Source organism: Streptopelia decaocto, assembly GCF_964273445.1.
Source record: "Streptopelia decaocto genome assembly, chromosome: 2".
Taxonomy (NCBI): Eukaryota; Metazoa; Chordata; class Aves; order Columbiformes; family Columbidae; genus Streptopelia; species Streptopelia decaocto.
This window is the reverse complement of record NC_138655.1, coordinates 110787386-110812584: the sequence shown is the minus strand read 5'-3', so window position 1 is coordinate 110812584 and position 25199 is coordinate 110787386. Positions and strand designations below refer to the sequence as shown.

The 25199-nt window shown below is 43.1% G+C and overlaps 1 protein-coding gene across 1 annotated transcript in view; it reads left to right on the top strand.

Annotated features, from left to right (window-relative positions):
* Positions 1-25199, top strand: part of GLI3 (GLI family zinc finger 3) — a 216176-nt gene that overhangs the window by 95352 nt on the left and 95625 nt on the right. The window contains exon 4 of the mRNA XM_082044232.1: positions 20810-20915. Coding sequence (XP_081900358.1) covers positions 20810-20915 — 106 coding nt within the window. The remainder of the gene's footprint in view (positions 1-20809; positions 20916-25199) is intronic.

Genomic DNA, 25199 nt, shown 5'->3' with positions numbered 1-25199 from the left:
CATTTAGAAGCTCTTTATGAAGCCGTCGCGGTGCAAACTAGACAAACGTCTCTTGGGGTCCCCACAGGGCAGTTGTGCAACTTTCCTGCTGCTTAGGGGAAACCTAAAACTCTTTTGTTTTGGGGGAGGGGCGGGGCTCAGTTATATTTCATTTTTGGTATTCATTGTGAATAAATGCCATTCTCTCATTCTAATCTTTTATTGGGATCTTTAAAGTACTTACTGAAAACAGTATGCTTTCTAAAAGGCTGTAATAGAAAGTCTGGAAAATTAACTGTCAATAATGGTGAAGCTCGGGTTTGATTAGGGTCTGTGTAATAAATACATTTGAAAATCAGAGATGAAAATTTACCTCTCTTGAAGTCAAACAGCTCTCTCCCCTGCACTTTTAAACATATTGACTTTAGGGACCTATAGGGAATCTGTGACTTGTGTACTTTAATCTCTGGTGAGGAGCCTAATTTTAGGCCCTTCTCTTTCAGTCTTGGCACTCATTATTGTATAGTCCTTTTTCTTAGATACAGTCCCTCCTCTGTGTTCTGTGACGTATTCTGTACAGTTTTGCTTGCTTTGTTTTGCAGCTAACTTTCAAATTGCTGCAATCTGTTCAGTGTTACATGATTATTTCAGCTTAGAATATCTCCACCACATAATTCACATGCTTTATAATTAGGAAACACTCATAATGAAAGACTAGATCCAAACAAGGACAAGACTTGATCATATAGCTAGGGAAAAACCAGCAACACCCCAAACCTCACCATATCAGAACTCTGGGGTTTTTTTTCATGTGTTTGGTTCATTGTTTTCGTCATCAGATGTTCTTTCCTTCTTTGTCTTGCCAGAAATGAGGCACAATATTTATGCTTCGAATATACTTTGGAGAAACGAAGTTTTGCAACACCTGTGAAATTGCCTTTTAGACCTCTTGCAACATTCTTTGCTGTCCCTTCATGCTGGAAGAAGAAAACGTTAGCTTGGCAGAAATCAGCATGATAATTTAAGACAGTTAAGGTACATTAAAATCTTTTATACTAATAAATTCAGAATTTTTTACTTAAAGGGCTTGCATTTTTTATGAATAGACAGTGTGTAAAATACATTCAGCACATGCTGAAAAATACCTTTGTTAAGAAAGAAGAAATCAGGCTGCTAGAAAATACCCATAATGCTAGGAAAATATCAAATTATGTGACAGTAGTTGCACATTTTTGAAGCATGACCAAATAACATATCACTCGAAGCATTTCCCTACCCTCTTGTTGTTTTTTCCCCCCTGGAACTGAGAGGAAATGGATACTACACACCCACCCATTCACAAAAATCCTGGCAGGAGGCCAGCTTCCCTCTCTCTCTCTTCATCCCTGAGCCAAGCTCCGGTCTCTCTTTCCCATCTTATTTCTTACTCTTTGCGGTTGCTGCCTGCCAGATTTGTACCTATTTCAGCAACAGATGAGCTCTATGAGGCCTTCTCACAGAGCTCTCCTAGTGTTGCTCATTAGCCAGACAGATGCTACTCCCTGTGCTCCCTAAAACCTGTGGTTATGACAGACTCTGGCTTGCTGGGGGAATTTTTTTTTCCTTTCTTTTTATTAATAGCTCTTGTTTTATTTCCCAATTATCCTGCAGTTCTCCCTGTGTTCTTGTCTGTCATTTCAAAGCGCCTGTACTGGCATAGGCTGCTGCCAGCAAGTAAGGGGGAAAAAACAAAAGCATTCAAAAGCCCTTGCACGCATCCATGTGCCAGATCTTTGCCAGTACCTCTTCCCCAGCTGGTTTGGCAGCAAAAATAATACCTGTTATGGCGGCAGTGGCTGCTGCAACCACTCCAGATGCCGTGGCTAGAGCAGTGTGGCGGGATTAAAACATGCAGTTCAACATGCCAGCACCTGAGGGTTTGAGTCTGAAGCTGTCAAGTGAAAAACAGTGTGTACTGAATTGTCCCCCGAGTGATTCTCAGCTGCTTTGGGAATGTGGGTTTTGGATCATGTCCAAAGTCCTTTCACCTCCCTGGCCCCCCGCTTTTTTTGGTTTTTTTCCCCTCTCTTTTCCATGGTGTGGTTAGCACCATATGAAGAGGCACTGGGATATTAAATGGGGAACACTGACTGGAAAAGCTCTTCCCAGCAGACACTTCTATATTTTATTTGTTGGGCTGGAAATTCCCTGGCCTGCTTTTGCCTTCAGTCTGCTGAGGGCTGGTAAAGTATGAGCCTCTACAGGATGTGTCCGTATATGTTGAAAAGTACCTAGTACAGCTGTGCCCCGCTCGAGGTGCTGGCTCTGCTCCGCGCCCTGGGAGCATAATCAGAGCATTAGTTTAGCATCCGGCTGGCCGCAGCTGGGCTTGTTCCCGCTTACCCTCAGGCCAGGGAGTGAGCACGGAGCCTCTGACTCCATTGCAGTCAGAGCTGTGGCAGGTGCTGGTGTATGTGCTCACCAGCATCCCACCAACTTTGGTGCTGACACCGAGCGCTGTGGGCTTCATGCAGGCTGCTCTGGCTCTGGGCTCAGTGCCCAAATATACAGGCCAGGCCCGTAGCTGCCATGCCAGGTTTACCACAGCTCTGCTCTTGTTGGGAACCTTGTGACCAGATGGTGCAGATACAGTGCAAAAGCATGGCTTTGCTCATGGGGGTCAGTGGCTCCAGGCTTCCCCTCCTGCTCCGCTGTCCGTGCTGTACGAGCAATGGCAGGGGGCTGTGGTGAGGGAATGGGAGAGGAGGGTTGCCAGGACAGATGAGAGAGGCCATGGCCTCTTTCTTTGGCTACAGGGAGTGGTCCCTGAGACAGCTTCGCTGTCTTCGGCATTTTTGGGCTGTGGGAGCATAGCAGATCATTGTGTGGCTTGCACGTGGGAGATACAGTTCCCTGTCCTCAGAAAAGCTCTGCCGTTCTCTGATGTCTCTTCTCTTGCATGCAGGCAAAGCCTCAGTGGGCAGCTCTGTACATATACCAAATGTTCCTGGTCCCAGTAGAAGTGCTTTCTTTAAAGAGCTGAATACACAATGCAGCACTTGATGAGGCTGCTTTGGGTTGGTTAAATGCCTTCTTCTGCCAGGCCTGCATCAGGGTCCTGAAAAACTTGTGTTTGGAGTCTGCTGTGTGCATTGCTGGGTTTTTGTAAGCAAGGTAAGTGACTAATTTCAGACTAGTTTCAATCTTACCATGCATACAGCTGGGCACTGGTATAAATCAGGACTTATGCACATCTCCTTAATGTAGCTTTCATTTCAGTATCATCTTCACTCTCCCCCTCAGCCACCAGCTCAGCACCAGGGAACAAGGAGTTTCCCTCTGCTCAAGGCATGCAGCTTCGAGCCAGGGATTTCTCTCTGCTGAGCTCACGCATGCAGGAGAAACACCATCCGCCCATGAGCCAAGTGCTTCAGTTAAGAACAAACTTAATTGGGGATTACTTACAGAGGGTTTGCTGCCCTCCTGACCCCCACCCCGTTATGTGCAGCTCCGAGGGGTAGAGGAGAGAGCATGAGGCTCTTGTTCCCTCTCTGACTGAAAAGGAGACTCTCCCTTGAATTTTTTTTCAAACAGCAAATTCTACGCCAAACCCGTAATCAGATACAAATAGGAACAAATGCCAGAAGCAAAGGCAGCCAAAGGGAGCTTTTAATCTTGAAAACCGCTTTCCCACCTGGCCAAGAAGTCCCTACGTGTGCCTGGCACGATGGCTCAGCTCCCCCGAGTTGCTCGTGAGGGCCTGCCTGATGCTCAAGGGTTGACTGAACTCTGTTGAGTCCTGCTTGTTGCTACCTCACTTTGACCTTCCCAAAATCTTGCAGGTGAGAGGGGAAGAAAGGCATGTACATCTTGCCCTGAGGATTTCCCTGCCACATTTGTCTGGAACAGACCTCGTAGCTTCGGTGCCTTAGGAAGTAGCTGCTTAGATTTCTGCCAGAACAGACAAGCCTTGTGTGTGAAGATGGTAGTTGCTAGTCCTTTTGAAACCTTTCCTGTTGGTCTCAGCTTCTGTCGTACCACATCATAGGGTCATTCATTGCATCCCAGTTTCTTTGTTGTTAGCAATTGTCTCTGTCATTGATTCCCCCCAAGTTCTATGCATGATATACTAATGAATCTGCAGGCCTATGAAAAATAGCTTTCCGGCTCCTTCCTGGTTTAACCATTTGGGACTGTTCAGCAAATTCTGGAGATCCATTTTGGTGAACTGAAGAAAATGCTAAATATACTTGTTGCTACTTTATAGCCTTGATCATGTTTACACACAAGAAAGGGACAAGCCCCTCTTATTTGCTCTTCATCTACACTGAAAGGCAGCTTGTGCCACCATTATTGTAAACATCCGTGAAGTGTTTTCATCTCCTTTTGACTAATGAGAATATGTCACCAAGAGGAATCTAGGAAAACAGGCTATTGTTGATGCCGCTTGTTCACATTCCTCTATCAAGAAGGCTGCTGAACTCAAGCGTGATTGAGAGTCTCTTAAGGATGACCCTGGGCTTGGGCATCAAGCGAGAGGTAATTTTTTCCAAAGAGATGTCACCCCAAGTTAAACACTTGGAAAAGACAAGCTATGGTGATCTCTTGTGGAGCTGAACCAGAGACCTGGACTGCTTCGGTCAGTGTTTGTTATGTATTTCGCTCTTTAAAGTACATTCATAAAATGTTTACATCAGCTGTTCTCTTTAGCTCATTTAAGGTTTCTATTGCTGCGGTATGGATAGATGAAATGAAACTAATTGCAGACTGCTCAAGTAAAGAAAGGAGCAGAAGTCACACTTGCAGAGAAAGATGGGATGATGCTTTTCCTGTGTTCCTAGGGCTCTTTTCTCTGTTTGTGGGTCAGAGGATGTGTGATTTCTTTATCTCTGAACTGACTCTTCCATGGAGCTTGTCCATTTGTGGCAAGAGGGCTTGATTTTGGCAGGAAAGCTGTAGTCTGTTGGCTGGTGCCTAAGGTGGAGCTTAGATTAACTCTGGCACCTTGAACGACCAACCCAACAAAATCATGTGCTGTTTGAGTAGGCCTAACTTCTTGCAGAAGCTGAGTGAGATCACTCCGAGAAATAAACTTTAGGCGGTGTCTTTTAAATACCGGGGCAGGCTGGTGCATCTCCTTCTTGATTTGGGTAATCAAACAGAAGGTAGAACTAGGACTTGTAAATGCAAACTATTTGTACTTTGCTATTAATAAGATATGAAATAAATACATGCAATAAAGGACTAGACAATGTTGTCTGTTAAGTCTTTCACTACTTGCAGTTATTCACACCAAAGATGCTTTAAGGAGAATGGCCAGTCAGATTTCAGCTAGTTGCTGAATGTGCTAGGGAACAAAAAATTGCAACAGACGACTTACTGGAATGTTGTAAAAAACTTCTGCAGAAGTGGTCTGTTTCAAGTTGAAGATTAGGGAATGGCATAATAAAAAATAAATTGTTTTCCCCCTTTTTGTATTAGAAAAGCCTCAGGCCATAAACATCTTGAAAGAAATGGATTTTTTTTTTTTTTACCCTTCTGAATGGATCAGAGTTGCTTGAAAAAAAAAATCATACATTTTTCTACATAACCCAGAAGAGCAGCAGGGTTTAGAGTCCTATTTTTAGTGTCAATAAGTCAACCAGCTTGGTATGCTGGGAAATCCCCAACTCCTGGCACCTAAAGGTTAATATTATCAGCTCTCTAAGAACTCGTTTCTAAGATATTTTAGTTCCATTAGCTCAGCTTGTGCTATCAGCTGTAATAATAATAGTAAATTTATTGCTTGTATTATTGTAGCCCCTCAAAAGAGCTGCCTAGGACTGTTACATTCTCTAGTTCATGCTGAAACTTAGTGTGTTTTATTTCCACTTTAAACCTAAATTCAGCCATTCCACTAAAATGTTCAGAAAGGATCTTTCTATCTCATGTCTTTTAGTAAACAAGCCTCATAAACTCAGATTATCGTCTTAAAGCAAAATGTAGAAGAATCCTCATCCCAGTCATAGAGGGGACAAAAAATACCCTTTGTATAGGAAGCTTCTATGTAGTACAAATAAAAAAAACATTGATATGTAATGTGCAATTCTGCTATGGACCAAAACCTGTGCAAACAACTTTAAAGATGATCATAGTTAAAACCAGATTTTAATGCCAGCCAATACCATTTGTAACACAGATGTATTGTCCTGTCATCCCCAAGTCTCTAGGTGTTCAAAATAATTTTATGTATGTGACCATGCAAAACACTTAACCTACCTATTGAAAGATCCTGTGCCTACATACCTGCTCATGTGTGTTTTTGTTGGATCTTTTAATTTGCTCACAGGTTGTGAAACCTGGGGTTTTCTCATTTTCCAGCTTTTCTTTGCAACCGTAACAGCTGGAAACATATGTGTGGGGGGTTTCTGGTTGGTGTGGGGTTTTTTTTGCTTTTGTTTGTTTTTTTTTTTTTAGTGAAAGCTGAGATTCTTCCTTAGTGACATGACTGAAAAGACTAGAGCCTTAAAAAAATGACTGAAAAGAAAAATAAGTAAAATCACAAGGGCTGGCTACACTGACTCCACAGAAATTAATGATAAAACAGACATTGACTTAGTGGGACTTAGTTTCAGCCTGAGAATGAAAATAACTGAAAATTATGTTTTGACTCACTGCAGGGTTAAAATTATGATTGCTGAGGTGTCCCGACCTTCATGTCCGTACTTGACAATACTTGATTCCCTCTAACAAAATTGTTATCTGTTCCTCTCCTTTATATGATAGCTCACACAACTTGGGCACCCTCACCCTACAGCCAGGTGCACCCAGGCCCTGCTTACAAACTTTCTGAAGGATTTTTAGATTTTGGATGTTTCTTTTTGCCTGAGAATGGATTTAAGAGCGTATGGATCATTGACAATTTATTTTTTGAGGTTATGCTGAAGTTCTGGTCATACCATGGGTATGTGCTTTATGATGGATGCCAAGAGATGCCATCCGGGTAGTTTGCTGTGATCACTCTGGCGATGATGGTTAGTGATGGACATGGTGGCTTATTTGTAATGAGCTGCCCTGTGTCCTTCCCCTCAAACATGCAAATGCCAGTATTTTGGTTAAAACTTCTCAGTTGGCACAAAGCAGTGAAAATAACAGGGGGTGACAGCAACCTCTATTTCTGAGCTGCCTTAGTCTGTTGAGTGTGTAATCCCTGCTGGGCGGTGAGCATCCCCCAGGAGCAGCATGGGCGTGCGGAGGGAGGGCAGGGGATGGGAGCCTCCCAGCACTGGCTGCCTTCCATCGCCCCTCCTCTCCCTGTCCAGTTGCCTTTTTCCTTCGTCCTCCTCCTTTCATACTTGTTTCTGGAATTCGAGAGTATGTTGAGGGTATGTCATGCGCTCCTGAGGCATTCGAATCGCCATGTGTGTTTTGTCCAGAAAGAAACAGCTTAGTGCTTTATCTGGTGATTTGTTGGCTATGCAGATTTCTCACTCTTTTGTACAACTCTGCTGTGTGCCAATTTAACGACTCAGCTAAATAATGATGGAGGTGCAGCAACCTTTCCATTGCTAGGGGTAGAACTTGCTCCCCTTCGTGGAGCCAAATACGCCAAAGGAGGCTACCAAAGCAGCACTGCTTTTCCAGTTTAACAGGTTTAACTGATGTTACTGGACTGCCGATTGCCACCGAGTTTTATAGTTTCATAACTCAGCCGGGGCTGGCAGCAAAGGTTTTGGTTTTTCTTTCTTTGCTGTGCCGCAGTGGTGATAGTCATCGGGGCTCTCAGCCCTGCAGATAATCTCTTCAGGGTTATCATTTACTTACAAACAGATGTGTGAAGTATTTGTGAAAAGGCTTTTGAAGTGGCATTGCAGGCGGATGCTGCCTGGAGCTGCAGAGCAGGCGGTGTTTACACAGGGGCAGAGGATTTCTCTGCTGGCATGGTTCTCCTCAAGTGCTCCTATTCTGTGGCTACACTGTTTGCCTTTCTAATGAAGTGAACTGTTTGTTTGAAATATGTGGTAGAAGGTATTTAAACAGACACTAAAGTAAACTTTCGGGCTGTTCAAATAAGCCATGCATATCTGGTTTGTGAAGTGAAGGAAAACAATTTGGCTGCAGCTTACCTCTGGGAAGGGCAGTTAGGAGCTGTTTAAATAACAAACTGGGCTGTGGTGGATATTGCTGCAGCCTCTTACAGGCCTTTGGTGATGGCTGCTGCTCGTGTAGGCATTCTTCAGGATGCTGCCTTGATGGAGAGCTCAAAATTACTGTCGTTATTTAAAAAGGGGATTTATTCATTAGCTGCGAAAACTTGGGTACATTCATATTTGATTAAAACCATCCCAATTAGACAATGGACTGTTGAGAGCCAACATATGCTATTGCCTTTATAACGTCATTAGTAACCCAGAGTCCCCACTTTGAAATAAGATCGTGCCCGAGCGCGCAGACATCTGTTTCTGCCTAGCCAGATGGAGGTCAGCAACATAACTTAAACTGCTAATCCTCATTGTGGAGAGAGGAACAGGAATCTGAGGAAGGTAGTAACAAATGAACTTGGATCCTGCTCCTGGCAAGGCACGAGGTATCGATGGCTGATACAATGCTTGGAACATGCACTCTGGTAATAAGTTTCTGCCTAACCACAAGCAGAAGTTCAGAGAGTGAAGGAGGGCTGGGAGAAGTGATACTCTTTGTGGTTATGGCATTACAATTCGTCTCGGAGAACCTCGCTGCTGTTCCTGGCTCCGGCACAGTTGTGCCTAATGGGAGCGTCAGTCGGCTGCGGCACAACCTTTCTCAACAATGACTGGCAAAACGGAGATCTTGATGGTGGGGAGCACTTTTCACCCCCTGCCATAGCACACAACAATTAAAACTGGTGATGTGGGGAGTTCAGCAGCAGAGATTTCCAGCCCTGTCCAATAGAGACCACATGTTTCTATCCATCATTTATATTTTTTGGTGGGGAAGAAAGCACCAAGTTTGTTGGGACTACAGTGCTGCATCCTCTGGCATTGTTTCCCCTCACATTCTCCTTGAGAGCAAGGGGAGTCACAACACTTCAGACTCCTTTGGTTCAGCATAGAGATTAAAACAAACAAAAAGTCCTTATGCTCCTGGAGTGCAATAAATATGCTAGAATTTCAATAGGATCCAAACGAGTGACAATAGTAGCATTAAGAGCTGGCAAATCCTTTGATGTTATTGACCAGAAAAGGACTGCTGTCGTCTCTGTCATGAACATTTAAACTTTTGACCTCCAACCTTTGTGTCAAACGGCTTTTCCATATGGAGGGTTACTATACCTCTCTGAGTGCCACTGCATTTAGTAGAGCATCAAACACTTCACTGGCGGGAAACTGACGCTTAATGCATTGGAAAAGCTCCAAGATTGCCAGAGGGTGGGACTGAGGGGAGCTTTTCCCTCTTCTGCTCGTGGGTAAATGAAGTCCTCCATTTTCCTACAGCCAGATCGCGACTGAACTCCGCAGAGAAATGCAGAAGGAAGGATTATGTCTCGGTGCGCAGAGGACAGACATGTTGTTATTTTCATTACCGCCATGTGCTTGACATCAGCTGTAGACCAAAGCCCTCTTTTGTACAGTGTGTTCTGCAAACTTTCAACTGAAAGGTGGTCTTTTACAGCCTCAGGGAGTCTTCATGCTTGTGCTGCAGAGCTGTATGGGTTGGAGTCCCACAGCTTATCCACGGCGCTTGGTGATGTGCTGGCTGAGTGTCAGGGGAAGGGTTTTACAGCCATCTTGGCCTTGGGGAGTGTGCCAGGAGCGCACAGAACATGAGGGGCCACACTGGCCCACACCGTAGATCTGTCTAGCCTGCTATGCAAGCTATGGCTGAAAGCAGATGCATATCCTGCATTTCCAAGCAGTGACCGAAAGGAGATGCCCAAGAGTTAGTGTAAGAACATGGCAGGTGATTCTTCTCTCCTTTTACCCCCCAGCACTCTCCCAGCTTCCCAAAATTTGCATTCCAGGAATTTCCTGGTCCACAAGTTGTTTCTACACATTTGGACCTTTACTTCATTTCTCTTCTGTGACTCTGCCACTGAGGTCATCTAACCTGACGGTGTCTGTAGCCTGCTGTGGCACTTGGCCATGTGGCAGGGAATGGTGGTCTGTGTGCCTCATCCTCGTTTGGCCATCTTTCCCCTCTTCTGGCTCCTGTTGTCTCCTCATAACACCCTTGGCCTCTCCTCTAGGATGTAAAGAGAAGAATGAAAAGCAGTGGCCTCCTCTTTAGTGCCCCCTTACCTACCTGAGGGTGAAGAACAACAGTCCTTTCCTACTTGTCTCATATTTATGGTGTTGCACTCCACCTAATTCTACACTTTTTCCCATCTTGTCGCTTAATCACCAAGCTGAAGAACCTGACTGTGCAGGGGCAGGTGATGTAACTTTAAATCTGGTCCACCCAAACTGAAGGCTGGAGAAAGCAATGCTGTTGCAGTAATTTTTAGTAGTACCAATTCAAGAGTGCTCTGTTGTGGTGAGCACTGTAGACTGGTGATGTCAGGATGGAAACTGCTCTAAAGTTTGCTTTTGTGCTGTTTCTATGCAGAAAAATCTTTGCTAAAGCTATGGGCTGCTTTGCCTGCTGTTGCCCTGGTGCTTCTGCCTGTTCACATCCCCGTTCTTCTGTTTTTCCTTTTCTCTTGTTAACGGGTGTGTTTTTCCTCCCTGGTGTGGCGAGACCTGCCCATGCAGTCTGTGACACTCGAGTCCCAGCAGCAAGGCTTGTGCGATGCAGCGTGGGCAGGAGAGCTCAGGAGGTGCTGGAGCTGGTTCTGCAGCCGGGTGCCCTCTGCAGTCCTGTGCCTCTGCTCTGCAGCTCTGATGTGACCGGGTGCAGCATCTGGTTTTGACACACCACGCTGCTAGCTCAGGACTGTCTTCACAGGGCCCGAGGACCACGAGTGTGGATTGAGCCGAGGTTGTCGACTCCGATTTTTTGATTTGTGGTGCTAGCTGTAAGTGGGTGATGTAAAGGCTTGGCTGCACTTGGTAAGCAGCACTCAGTTCCCAAAGCAAGAGAAGATCCTTGCCAGATCCTGCCACTATGTCTGCAGAAAACGAGAGTGGAGATGATGGTGAATGTGTTGATTTTGTGGCCAACTTCCCGTATGCTGTAGAGAGAAAGGCCCTTTGGTGGGCAAGAGGAAATGGGGGGATCCTAAAAACCCAACAAAAAGTGTGGATATATCTAAAGCTGATACTCTCAGCCTCTGTCTGAGTAATAAGAAACAAAAGAAAAAGTTGTCTGTAACGAAAAACAACCTTGAAAACAGATTGTGAGCAAAACCCCGGAGAGATTAATAAAGCATGAGCAGTTTGAGGCAATTGAACCACTCTTTTTAAGGAATTAAAGAAAGAATGGGTAGTGTTTTTCTAGCTCTTCATTGGGACTTTTAATTGAAGAGGGTCAGAGTGTCTCAGAAAGGATATCACCGTGTTAGCAGTGACCAGACCAAGGCACAGGGAAGTGATGTAATTTGACTATATATTTTTAGTTAAAAATATTTACCTTAAAGCTTGGCTTGAAAAAAACAGCTCAGATTGACTGGAATATTGACAATATGGCATTCTTAAAAATAGGCTGAGCAACTAATTAGGATAAATGTCAATATGGCAAATTAAGGGAACTTGTCATACTTTCCATCTTCTGTAATGATCTGAAACAAAAAGTACCCAGCACAAAAACGAAATACAGTGGAGGAACTGTCTAAGAAGCTGAGGGAGGATGAGGGAGGAAGGAGGACGAAAACATCGTAAAGTCAAGTATTTAGAAATATAAAGAAGTAATAACTGAGGGCCACTTTGTGTTGCCATTACTTGATTTGAGCAGTGCCCATTACACCAGCAGTCCCCTATTAGTGGTAGAGTAGGTCACTGCCACATGGTGAAGGCACTGTCTCATAGTGGGAAACTGAAAGGCAATGGTATTTGAGACTGTGTATAAGAAACACCCCTGCTGGAAAGAGAAATTTGCAGAAATAGGTTATTTGTATTATAAATTTCCAAGGTTGCTTTCTCCTAAACAGTGTCATGTTAGCCTAAATGAAAACCTGATGCCAAAGAGTGCAGAGGTGACAACTATATATCTCTCCCAAGGTGGGAGAAACCCAGGGAGCAAAAGCAAGTGACTGTGATTAATTTAGACTATGGACATAGAGATTAAAGGATGCAATAAATGTATGTTATTGAGTAGCCTGACAGTACACATGATAACTATCTGCTCATCTGCAAGATCGTGAAGAGTGTAAACACCACAGAAGGAGAGTAATTGCTAAGGATGGTACGGAGAGAAGCTAAATAATTATGAATATTTCAATGAAATTTTTAAAAATCAGGTTGAACAGCAGGGAGAAAGAAATCTCTCCAAGTGTTCATCTGATTGTGCATCCCATAGAATCTGAACAGTTTTAATATCTAAAAATAGACATAATTGATCTAATTATACTTTTCCCTCTCTAATTCCTATCATGCCATGAATTACTCATCAAAGCTACTAAGTATAATCTATTTCTAAGTCTTTCACCCTCTGGTCCAGACCTTCAGCTGCTGGAAATCTGGTTAACTACAGTGATTTTCATTGTGCTGTACTGATACGCAACTGTTCAAGGTTTGGCCTTTTTGATAGCTTTTAAACTTGATTCGGGTACACAGAGGAGCACACATGCCTTCAAAGCGTCATTTAAACAAACAACGTTTGCAGACTGACTCACGCTGCTGCTTTATAAACTTCTAAGAATGGCACCAAAGCTTGTTGAATTACCCAGCTTGTCATTATTTGTTCCCACATCAAATCAGCAGCAATACAAGGAGATTTATAGATTTTTTTTTTCCTAGTTGCTAGCTTTCTGTTACCTCTCCTTAGCCACATTTACCTTTGCATCTTACAGATATTTTTCATTGCTGAGTTAACGTGTGCAGCTGATAGCAGGGCATTCGAATGCTTTCCTTGAGCTGCGTTGAGCCATGGGGAATAGCCAAGCTGTTGTGCGGCAGCTTCTTGTTCCTGCTGGTCGGGAAGCTCACCTTAAACCTCTGCTTAGGAGCAGTTCAGAGCCCAGAGACTTGCTGTGAGATTTCTCCTTTAGTTCTCTCCAGTGTGGATCAGTATTTATTTCTTTTATAGTCTTTTTATTTCCTTAGTCTCCACTTTGTAACTCACCTTTGACCACTGGGATTTGCTGTGTGTTACAGAAAGGGGTATGCACACGTACATAGGTACAAATTATTTGTGTATATATTGTGGTTGTGCATCCAGTTACTTGCTGCTCATAGAGGAGGAAAAGCTGAGGATGTGATCTTTCCTACACATGTGTAATCAAAGGTGGGAAGCATTCCAGAGCAGCTGGGTGAAACCACTTGTCTGGGATTGTTGAGGGTTAAACATAGGTGCTTTTTTTGTTTTCCTTAATTCCTGGTGGGGGGGGGGGGGGATTTTTAAGCAGTGGAGGATGCACTGACACATGGTGGCGTGAGAAGGGAGGGGGAGCAACAGCAAAACAGCAAGCGTGTTGCAAGGCAGAAGCTGAATTATTTTTTCACTGCAGAGTCCATCGGAGGTAGCGGAGGGAGGGATTTCTTTTGTCAGCTTCCTGGCAGAGGACAATTTGTCATTTTCTTGCGGAGACCACATTATTAAGTTTGTTAAGAAATGCAGCCTGGGATCCAGAGGTTATGAAAAAGATGAGCTGTGCCGTACCAAGAGCCAGCTGTGTTAGATGAAACAATTTTCCTTCCAAATAACATGGTGATGAGGCTAAGATGTCTCATTGTCATTGTCTTTTCCTGAGAGCATGGGCCAATGTACAAATGCTCGCTATATGCAACTGTTGTTCACGTTCATGAGGGTTTTCTAAGGTTGCTTACAGGACGAAGCAGTCACTGTTGTTTGGGTGGAAGTAGCTACTGAGGTGGGATATTTTGATGCATTTCCACCAGTTTGCTGTTTGTTGTCGGGCAAACTGTGCTGGTGGAGTGCTTTGGCTTTTCATCTCTGAAAATGTGAGTCCTGGGGGGGGCTGTGGGGCAGTACTGCTGTGTACTTGCTCACCGGGCAAGTTCATGACTGCACTGCATGATCAGTGCAAGTGCAGCACAAGGAGTCCTTCCTCCACTCCTTGGTGAGTCCGTCCCAGTGGAAACAGTCATTTGTAAGTCACTGGGCAGTGATGAATTACAAATCATGTTCTTAAAGAATTTGAGACTCTTCAGTCCAAGGTATTCGTACATGCAATATGTTTATTACCCTCCAGGTCTCTCTCTTACTGCTTTTTTTTTCTTTTTTTTTCTGTTTTGGATGGGCAAATGTCAGGGAGCACTGGAGTCAGTTGAATGGATTTGAGGAAGTTTAGTTAGTATTCCAGAAGGCAGTCCTGCTCCTCAGACTCTGCAGAGTTGCAAGTGACTGGGAGGAATTATAAAGCGTTCAAACTGAAATCAATCCAGCAGTTTTTTAGCCAATACCTGCAGCAAATTTGGCATATTAAAGACCTCTTAGTGCCAGCTGATGAAATAATTTCCAGCCACTTTTCTTCCAGCACACCAATAACTGCTCTTCCTTCATGTGTTTGGCATGATGGCTTTAGTGGAACAATAAAACAATGAAACATGTTCCCACAAGGTTCTTAAGTTTACAAACTGAAAGGTGGTAAAATGGTTGTCAGGGATCTAAGATGCCCCAAAGTCTTAATTTTCAGTTTTGCGAAGGTAGAAATTATTTTTCAGCCATAACAAGAGGCAAAGAGCTGGAGCTGTGCTCTAGTTTGTGAGGTTTGGCCTGGAACACTTGTGGTTTATTTTTAAGATCAGCGTGTGGAGTGTGCAAGCACAAGCAGAGGGTAGGGAAGGGAAGTCTGATCATTAATACACACAGACATATGGAAGAGATGTGATCTGACTGAAAATTGTGGTTTTCTCTGAAAGGTGTTATATCTACTGTATGTTACCACAATTAACATTTAGTGTTACTGAAATGGGAGAAGACTTACCAACTAAAAATTCTTGTTGTCACTCTCCCTCTGTTCATTTCTTGGCTTTATCAATTTTTTAATTTTTTTTTTTTTTTTTTTCTTTTTAGCCATTCATTTTGGGTTTTCTTTTCCTACTTAAAATCTCCTTCTCTGTGAAGTCAGATAGTGAGTAGCCACATCCATGTCAACACGACGGTTGCCACCTTGGAAGCGTGCAAGTGCATGCCCGCACACATGGACGGACACGCACGGAAAAGCCTCCTGAGATAACCAGCTGTAGCACATTTGTGGCTCAGGCTGCAAATAAGCAGTGCTTGAGATGGCAACCAGCCACGCTGAAGCAGCAGCCCCAGTCACCATAGGGAGACTCTTCAAAGTGCACAAAATTAAGTGGATGCATTAATGTATGGCTGTGGCTCAGTCATTTTTCTTCCTGATTAAACCTCTGTATAAGCATATGTGGTGAACATAACTCACCCCTTTTTGAAAGAGAACTAAAAAAAAAAAAACAAAGCACATGCTCTTACTGAGTCCCAACACAAGCTGTAGTTAAACAGAAATCCAAAATAAGATCTTTGCTTGGCAAAAAAAACCCTAATTCTTGCCATAAAACCTGGCAATACCATTAAGTTCAGATCAGTTGAAGTGAATGTATGTGAAGAAACAGTGGTGCCCCTAGGGACTGTGCAAACCTGAATATTAGAAAATTCCCATCTGGTGATCAGCTTATGAACCAAAGGAAGTGTAGAAATTTGCTGGCAAACTCTTCAAAACTGTTCTGCATATTGAAAAGACATTAGCAAGGAGGCTATATTTTGCCTGATATTGTTTCTGTTACATCTGGTGTGAAAGTTTGGTACCACTGAGTTCAGCATCAAGACCGTAATGAATTTAAGCGGGAAGGAGATTTCACCTCAAAAGAGATTATATCTGAGATGGATCTCTGCAGCTGGCTCAGTTCTGACATTTAATTTGGTGAGCTGATCGTCCTGAGGACAAATCTGCTAAAACACGACAAGGGCCTCCTGTGTTGGGCTCGAGTCCTGTGTTTGCTTGGCCCTGGTCTCATGACACAGGTGCAGGCATCAGGGCCACATCGGGTGCGTTCAAGCCGATGGAGGCGTTTTCTACAGTAGCAAACGTCTTCTTGACATGCTGGAAAATGCAGCCTGTCATTTCAGCAGCCGTCTTCCTCAAGGGCTTGGCAGGAATCACAAGGTGCTTGAGCAAATCGCTTATCTGAGGGCAGAGTGTTGTACTAGCCTTACCACCACAGCCAAACTTTCCAAATGTAGTGATCCCTTAAATGAGTAAGGCTTGTTTGAGATACTGCAGAGTCCACAGAAAAGTTAACCCTAACTTCAGTGAGCTTCAGAGCAGCTTCACCTCTCTGCTGTTGTCTCAAGGTGTTGCACAACACTTTTGTTCCAGCTGGCGTTGCCTACCTTTGCACGAAGTCTTGCAGTGAGTTGCTGCCGCCTGCTACATCTCATCAGACTTCAGTTCAGGTTTGCCGTTCAGCAGCAAGGACCATACCTGTCCATACCTGTAATTTCTCCCAGTTTCTTTCCTTTGATGCTGCAGCAGAGCCGTAGGTTGATGACTTTCAGAGAACAAGTGTAGGTCTCTTCTTTTTTTCCTGTGTGGGAGTGATTGTAATTTGAGAGAGATGATCCTATTCACTTTCTTTAAGAAGGCAAGAAAGACTCTTGAAGAAGAAATAGAAAAGCACGTTTTACACAACAAAAAGTCAGCATAAATTGACATATTTTCCAGAAAATCTCACAGTGCTAAAACTGATGAGTTTGTAGTGTTTCAGGCAGTTATATCTTCCATTTTGTTTTGAGGAGACCCTGTTAGCTATGCAGGAGACAGGAGAACATCTGAAGGAACTTACAGTAGTAGGCAGCAGAGAATTCAGAAGAACGCAATGGCTACCAAACTCAGCAGTGTGTGAGGAACGTGTTTAAGTGTATTTCCAGTGCCTTGGCATGTCCTCGCAAGTTCTTGAAAATAGTGAAATCTAAGCACAGAATCAGATACTTCTGCTGAATTGGAGCTGAGGGTTCCAAATACATCGGCAGCATCTGTCCGTCTCGACTCCTGTACTGTACACTTACGTCAGGGAGTCTCTGCAAGGATGTAATTGAAGGATCGGTCCAGGAATTCACAGTTCCCTTTGGATGTCTCTAAGAAAACTGCCTGACATACACTGCGGTAGTTTGCACCTCAGCCAGAATTTTTAAGAAAATGCAAATGATGATAAATCATTTCCCTACCAGAACAGGGAGTTATATTTTCTCAATCCATTTTGGTGAGAGGAGTTCCACTTTGCTAAGAGTTAAGAGTTTCATTCCTCAAGCTTAAAATGAGGAACGTGAAAATGTCATTATAATTGGAACAGGTATCCTATCTTTTACACTAAATTGTCCCCTGGTTTACTACATAGGTAGAGCCTCTCTCACAAATAACCAGGAGTGTTGGGTAGGTCCAGATTCAATTCTAGCATGTGTGTAATCTCATTCATTCCTTACTCAGCCACAGCATAAATAATAGTGGCAGAATGTGCCTGTAATATTCTGATGGTGCCTTTAATGAAATAGTTACCGGGTGGGATATGAAAAAGCAATGTGAAACTGGCTACAGCCCAACTTACTGCTTTGCAAACTTCTTACTCTGTATTTCCATATAAATACGTGTCAACAGATTACATTTTTATGGAGTTTCAAGTAAATTCCAAGTGAAGCCCTGGATGATGGGTGCTTTGGCAGGTCTCTATTTGATCTAAGAGTCTTTCCATATAAATATTCAATGCTCTTCGAAGTGGAGTGGTTTTGGACCCCCAAGCACGTAGAATTTACTGCCTACCTCTGCATTGAGGGCTGACCCAAACACAGCAGAATTTGAATTCCCTCTGTAAAATTGACTCCACTAGTTCTGCACATCATTCTCCCTGTCTCCCATTTAGCATGTTAGTCTGCTGACAGTAGAGTACACAGCACTTAGCAGCTGGTTTGTGGAACCATCAGTCAGGAAATTATATGATAAATAGGAGGTAGCCAGGTTTAATGGCACTTTATTCTGCTTCAGCAGTTTTAGCCTGACTTTGGAAAAGTCATCATGTGGTTTTTCTTAAGGGTTGCAACAGGAGATGGCTACAGTATAGTAACTTATTACACATACACTTGAGTTATGATGCTCACCAGCTGTATTGCTAGTGTGTAAATAATAAACTGTGAGATGGATAATTATGTTGGGTTTTGATATGCAGCTCTGCTCCGGTCAGTGCAGGGCTGATGGAGACAGCTCCCTGTGCCGTGATGGAGTACGGCTGTTTCCCAGATGGAAACTGCAAACAAGATGCAACCAAGATATACAAAGGAGCTTAAAGTGAGCAGACTCAAAAAGGTGTTCTTAGAGATTTATATCCCATGCTTTAAGTACAACCTGTTGGTGCTCTGTGCTGCATAAGCCCCACAAAGGGGGATACCCTTTTGGGGTCATTTAATATTCATTATCCATTTCCCAGATAGGGGAAGATAGGTGATCACACTCAGGAGGGTTAAATGGTGTTTCACTGCATAAATATTGGGATTGCTTTTAATGGGTAGGTGCTCAGGCTGGGTGAGGGTGGGACAGTGAGAAGACTCGGGGTCCTCAGCAGGATTGCTTGCCTTGGCCAGCTGGAGCCTGTCCGGTCTCACATGAATAAAGGTGACAGAATCTTTGTGGTATCATCTGTGCTCCCCAGACCCACTCTTTGGAGACGTGTAGGACAGAGAAGGACATTCCTGTGCATCTGCAAGGGGGTGAGTGACCTCCTTCTTTGCTGAAAAAACAGTGGCACTATTTTTATGGTAAAATGCCAGACAACTGCTTTAAAACCTTGTCCCTTGGGCTTATGCTGCTGTAGTCAAATACCAGCAAAGCGGTGAACAGGGCAGGCAAGGAGATGTGCTAAAACACACTTCTCATGCCCCTTTTCCTCTTCTCCTCTTTGGCAGCTGGTAAGAGTGTGTTTCAGGAGGTAGCAGCAAGCATCCTCCACTCAGGTGATGCCAGTGGATTCACAGGGATACCTGGTCATCTGTGACCCACCTTTACTCCTGAAACCCAGGAGTGCTTGGTATGGGGAGTGAAGCTTGTAACAAATTGCATGCCAAGGTCCAGTTGGTGGAGCAGAAGCAGAATTAAAGCTTCCACAAATCTGAGCTCCCAGCTCATAGTAGTAAGCCACAATTATTTTTCATTTACAGTGCCTAAGCCTTGAGTCAGTAAATGGCAGAAATGTGCTGTGGCTGATCACATGCTGGTGATGTTTCATAAAATCAAGCCACAAAACTGGACAGGCTATGTTAGATGTTTGCAGATTTTCCTGAAATACTAGGAATATTTCCTCAGAATTTATGTGCGTGATTTCCCCTCGTTCCTTCTGTTTACTCCTTCAGGGCCATGAGGTTTGTCCCTCTAGTTCTTTCTCCCACTTCAAAACATAATAATAAACCAACACAACTTTTGACAAACACCAAGGGGAATTTATTTTTTTGTTTGTTTGACCATCTCTAGCTGGCATGAGGGAACTGCTTTCACAGATAACAATCTAAGAGGAGGATTACATTTTGCTGAATAGGAAAGGCAGGAAATATAAAGAGAAGATACCTTCAGGAGTCAGCAGGCAAAAGCAAAATAGACTTCGTTTTACTGCCAGTGCATAATTAAAGTTTTCTTTCTTTCTAGAAGCATTTTAGTAAATCCATGACGTGACCTAATGTCTGTACTTCTCAGCTTTTGGTGTCGGATAAACACATGACTTCATCCCGAGTGGCAGTCGGGTAATAATTGGGCAGGATGGGTTTGTTTCATGCTGCTGGAGCTGCTCAGCATCTCGTTTGGATTTCTGAGCATTTGGGAGGAAGCGGCGAGCAGCACAGTGGCTAATAAGCTCCTGTAGGCACACAAATGTGCTGGTGCGGAGAGCTGTGGTCCATGTGCTTTGTGTCCTCTGAAGCTGGGAGGCAATCCTGCGACAGAAGCAGAGCCCATGGGGGTGGCAGGGCCACATTCCCCCGTTTGTCAGCCTGGTCGCTGAGGCTCCCTGGAAACAGCGGGGAACAAGAGCCCTGGCAGCTGCAAAACCTCCCTTCTGCAAAAGCCTTGGAGGAGACAGGGCAGGGGAGCTTACTGCAGCCGTGGGTCTCCAGCCACGGGGGCAAAGAAAGCACCCTTGCTTTTTAAGAGCGGTTTATTAAATGAGTCCCTCTGTCCTCAGGCACATCCCTCCAGATGTGACCATCGACGTGACACAGTTAAGCATCTCCAGTACGGCCTTTCCCAGTTGCATTTCCCTTCTAACTCTGTTGTCTGATTTACTCCAGATAGGCATTTCTCAGCATGCCGCTTCAGTTTTGCTTTCCATTGTAGCATTGCGTGTACATCTCTGAGAATATACTTTTCAAAATTGTGTTGTATTGCATTCTCTGCTTAGGCTTTTTGTCCTGGTATATTTTTTTTCTCGTTTTAATAAAAAATAAATAAATCAGGAATGCTTATGAAAGGCTTGATGGTCCTTTTGATCTGACACTTCACATATGGGCACATAATTATTTATTAAAGACTTCTTTACGTCCCTTTCTATTAAAGCTATAAAAAGGGAATATTAAAATTGGTAAATACATATTCATGCAAACACTGTGGGGCAAACTCTCCTCTCCGACAGACCTGACTGACTGCGGCAGGGACGGGGAATGCGACCTGTAAGTCATAGTGCTGTTGACACCTGCTTTTCAATATCTGTTGCATCTTTATCAATGTTGTTTTTAAAGAGTTGTTGGAGATACTCAGATCTGGGAACCTTGCTTGTTTTTGCAGATCCGCCTCACCTCTTTCCAGCATTCCACCCTCCTGTACCAATTGATGCGAGACATCATGAGGGACGCTACCATTACGAACCATCTCCCATTCCTCCTCTGCATGTGTGAGTATTCAATATTTTCCCTCACTTGAGCTGCCTGGAAGAACAGGCAAGTATACAAATCTTTGCAGCGCTTAAAGCCATGCATCTGGAGCAATTTGCCAATCTTGCTGGAGAGCAAGATTTACTTTTGGAAAGCGTTGAGGTTTTCTGTTCATGAAGCAAAACCCAGGCTGGTGCCTGAGGAATTCCTGTTATGATAGGTGGCTGGCAAGTGTTACCTATATGTTTTGCTGATATTAATTCTGTGTGCTGTCGTTCTATAAATAATAAATTAAAAAGTGCTGAACTCTGTGAAATACAGCCAGACAAAACATGTATTTTGTTTGTATTAGGCTTGGGATTCTTCATAGCTAAAATTTCCTCTCATGCCAAAAGCTTTTTTTTTTTTCCCAGTGACTGTTATGAAGCATAATGAAATTTTTGGTAAATTTTCATAGTCCCTGATGTGTGCACGCACAGGCAATCGGTTGATTGATGGGAATGTCACCCAAACAAAATGGCAAATGTGATAGAGCACATGGTTTACACAAAGATAAAAGAAATGAATACCAGTGATAACATGCATTAGAAAAGGGTGGTAGTGGTGAAACTCCATAGAAATAAATATTATCTTATTCTATATGGGGAGACAGATATCAGCATTGCAGAATAAAACAGTTGTGTCCAGAAAACTGCTATATACCATTAAAAATGGAGCTGAAAAGCAAGGTTTGGTACTTTGCTAAAAGGCTTGATATATACATTTAATCATATCTGCTAATCACCTCTCATACTAAGAAAATACAAGAAGAAAAGCACAAGTAATACTTTGAAGAATAATGCTAGTTGTTTAGATGGCAGATTGCTTTGCTATGGCTATTAGTTACAGCTGTGTAATTACATATATGCAGAAGAAAAATGAAGTTGTTTTAAAACAAGTCCTCCTCTGTGAGCAGAATTAATTGATATTAACAATCCTAACTACATGCCCAAGTACACACACGATATTTTACTAACAGTTTTTGCGGGTCAGTCTTCTATTACTGAATTGTAATTTCAGAGCAGATTTGCCTGGAGGTAAGTAATAAATCTGTGTTGCGGTCTTCTTGGGCATTAGAGGAAAAGTGGGTATTTATAGAAAGAGAGAGTACAGAAACTTGTGATTTATTTGTCAGAGTTCCTCTGATGCATCACTGTTTACACCAGAGTAAACCACATCATAAAATATATTCGAATACACGCTTAAATTTGCTGCTAAAAACCATTGTAAGCTGAAAGTGGCATGCTCAGACAGAGTCATAACATGGGTATCCTGGATTTTGCAGTGCAGTGAATATTCTCCCTGGATGTTTTTGGGAGTGGGGGGGATGATCCTGCTCCTTCTGCAGCTACTGGGGAATTTGCCTTTGTCTTTGGTGCAAGGCAGACAGGGTAGGGAGCCCCAGGAAGTGTTTTAACCTGCATCAGCAGAGGACCATCATCCAAAACCGGGGTACCTCCTCTGAGCCTTCATGGGGGCTTCTGGATCTCATGCCATATGGGACCCCACCTGGCTGTGCTTGCTGTGCTGAGCCAGCTCCGGAGCCTGAGCCACACGAACCCACGCTTGGGGTGACGGTGAGAAATCTGGCCTAGGAGCCTACCCTGCTAAAAATGCCAGGATTTATGTTAAAACCCCCAAAGATGTTAAAAATGCCTGCTTTGTGCCTCATTTGGTGTTCAGCAGTTGTCCCCTCTGACACCAAAATCAATGCCCCTTCTATGGAAAGGTGCCGCCCACCACCGCTCCCCGCCGTACCCCACGGTGCAGCGGTGATTCACCGGGCACTGCAGAGGCTTGTTAGAGACAAGGAGATGTTAGCGTGATGTGATGTGACTGCAGGCAGCTGCTTTAGAAATGCACTCTGATATCAGCCCAGGCTTTAAGCTCAGTATTTCCTTGATACTGGCTGTTTATTTTTCCATTAACTTCTGCCAGTTCTTTTGCATATTTGGTTTGTGTTGCCATTGGAATTAGGAGGTCTAGTGGACCCTTGGAGCCATTGTGGTCAGTGTAATTAAATGTAAATATGCAATTGAGCAACTTAAAAAAACCCAAACCTGTCATACTCCAACAGCTTCTTCATAGGTCTTAAGGTTTCTCATGCTTTTGCATTTTTCAGGAATATGTTTTAATCTATGTTTGAGGCAGACAACCAGGAGTTTTCCTGAAAGCTTTACAAAGCCTGGTGTGAGTAACACTTAAGAGTGTTAGATTTGGGATGCTTTGAAGCCATTACCTGAACTGCTCTCCTAACACTCATTTAAAGAAAAAAAAAAAGGTGGGGGGGAAGAAAGAACCAGGTCTGAGAAGTTATTTGAGAATTCTGAGAGAAAATAGGAAGAACACCATTTCAAGATACACATTTTTACCCACAGCTTCATCAATAACTTCATTGTATGAGTGGTTTTCTCCTCAGCTTCATAATACTCTCAAATGTGTGTGTGTAGGGAATATAAATAAAAAAAGGGCAAAAAAATTGGCACCATTCCAGTTATCCAAGCTCCTAGAAATGCATTCCAGAACCTGTCAAGCCGTAGTGGAATTAGTTTAGGTATAATACAAGTGCAGAAAAATGTGGAGAAGGATTTGTCCGCATGATACCTACAATGTGTGCACATAATTTTGAACAATGGCCAAGTGAAAAAGAAAGGAGGAATTTTTAAGGTGTGACAGAGCTTTTATGTACTTGCAGCTCTAAAGATGTATATGTATTTAGGTATATATTTTTTGTAGTTTAATTGCTGATGGGCAGAAATGTATCCCAAATTTCAGCCTGGAGCCAAATTTTTAAATTTGAGTTATAAACCCCTAAAATAAGGGTTTATGTTTATGATAGAATTGCTGACAGCTGCTTATGTATAGTAGGACTAGCAGGCATTGCTGTAATTATGCTATCGTATCCTATCATTAAAGATTTCAATTGAAAGAGGTTTATAAATTGCTCTTCCTCTTAGATAAACCACCCTACATTAAGGCATCAACGATATGGTGCAGAATTAAATTAAAATCTCATAAAATGAAATATGTTCTGTATTAGCTGTTTGACACTTAATTTGCCTCTGAATGAGTAGAGGAAATCACAAATTAACCTGCCTTTGTTTTTCCAGCCATGGCTTATTAGGTGTTAGAACAACTGCAATTACAGCCCAATAATAATCCCCAGCCCTTATGAATATGTACTGAAATGTGTCACTTTGAGTTACCAAAACCTGTTTGTTAGGACTGTGTAGTTATCCTGGAATTTCTACAGTACATCCTTGGTTTATACTTCAGGGAAGATGAATGAAACTTAAGTTGTTCTTTAGCAGCAATATATGAACAGCATAATTGCAGTTGGAGCTTGTGTTTTCCAATTTTTTTTTCCCTTCAAATTCAAGGCATGAATCTTAGTTTTAACAAATATTCCAGTAAAGGTTAATTCAGTTTTGCTACTTTTCTTTGAACTATTGTTTTAGTTTGACCCAAGCTAGCAATTAAAACCACGGTAGCCACTCGCTCACTCCCCATGTCCCCAGTTAGGGGAAAGAATCAAAAGGGAAGGGAGAAACTTGTGAATTGAGATAAACACAGTTTAATAGAATAACAAAATAATACTAACAATACTAATACTATTATATCTAAAATGCAAATAGAATATAAAATAAAAGATACTCAATGCAATTCCTCATAAACTCCATCTGTGCCAAGCAGCCAGTCCCAGGAAGCAGCACCTGGTCCCAAACAGCCGATCATGAAGTGAGAAGAGAAAAAAGGCAGAAAGGCCCAGAGGCCTCTGCAAAATGGCAGGACGGCAAAAGGCTGAACTAAAAGAAATTCTCAAACAGAACTCGACCGAAACAGAGTGGAAACCAAAACATGTCTTCCTCTCCATATGCCCCTCTAGCCAGAAAATCCCAACTCTTCTTAAATATGAAGCATGTCACTGCTGGCATGGAATATTCTTACTGATCAGTCTGGATGTCAGTCAAGCTCTGCCCCATCCATGCCCCACTTCCCAGCTGCTTCACACCTGTGGGCAGAGCTCAGAAAGACCTTGGCTCTCAGACAACAACAGCTAAAAGACATCAACTCTGTCCTGGCGTGTTATCTCCTTGTTTTCAAACTAATTTCAAACAATGACTGCGCTAGCTACGAAAAAGAAAGGTTTGTAACTACGTGAAGAAAATTAACTCAGTTTCAGTCAAACAAGCACAACTAGCCAGTTAAATTACTTGTTAAACATCATATGATTAAAATATACCAAAAGAAGCATGGCTTCAGTA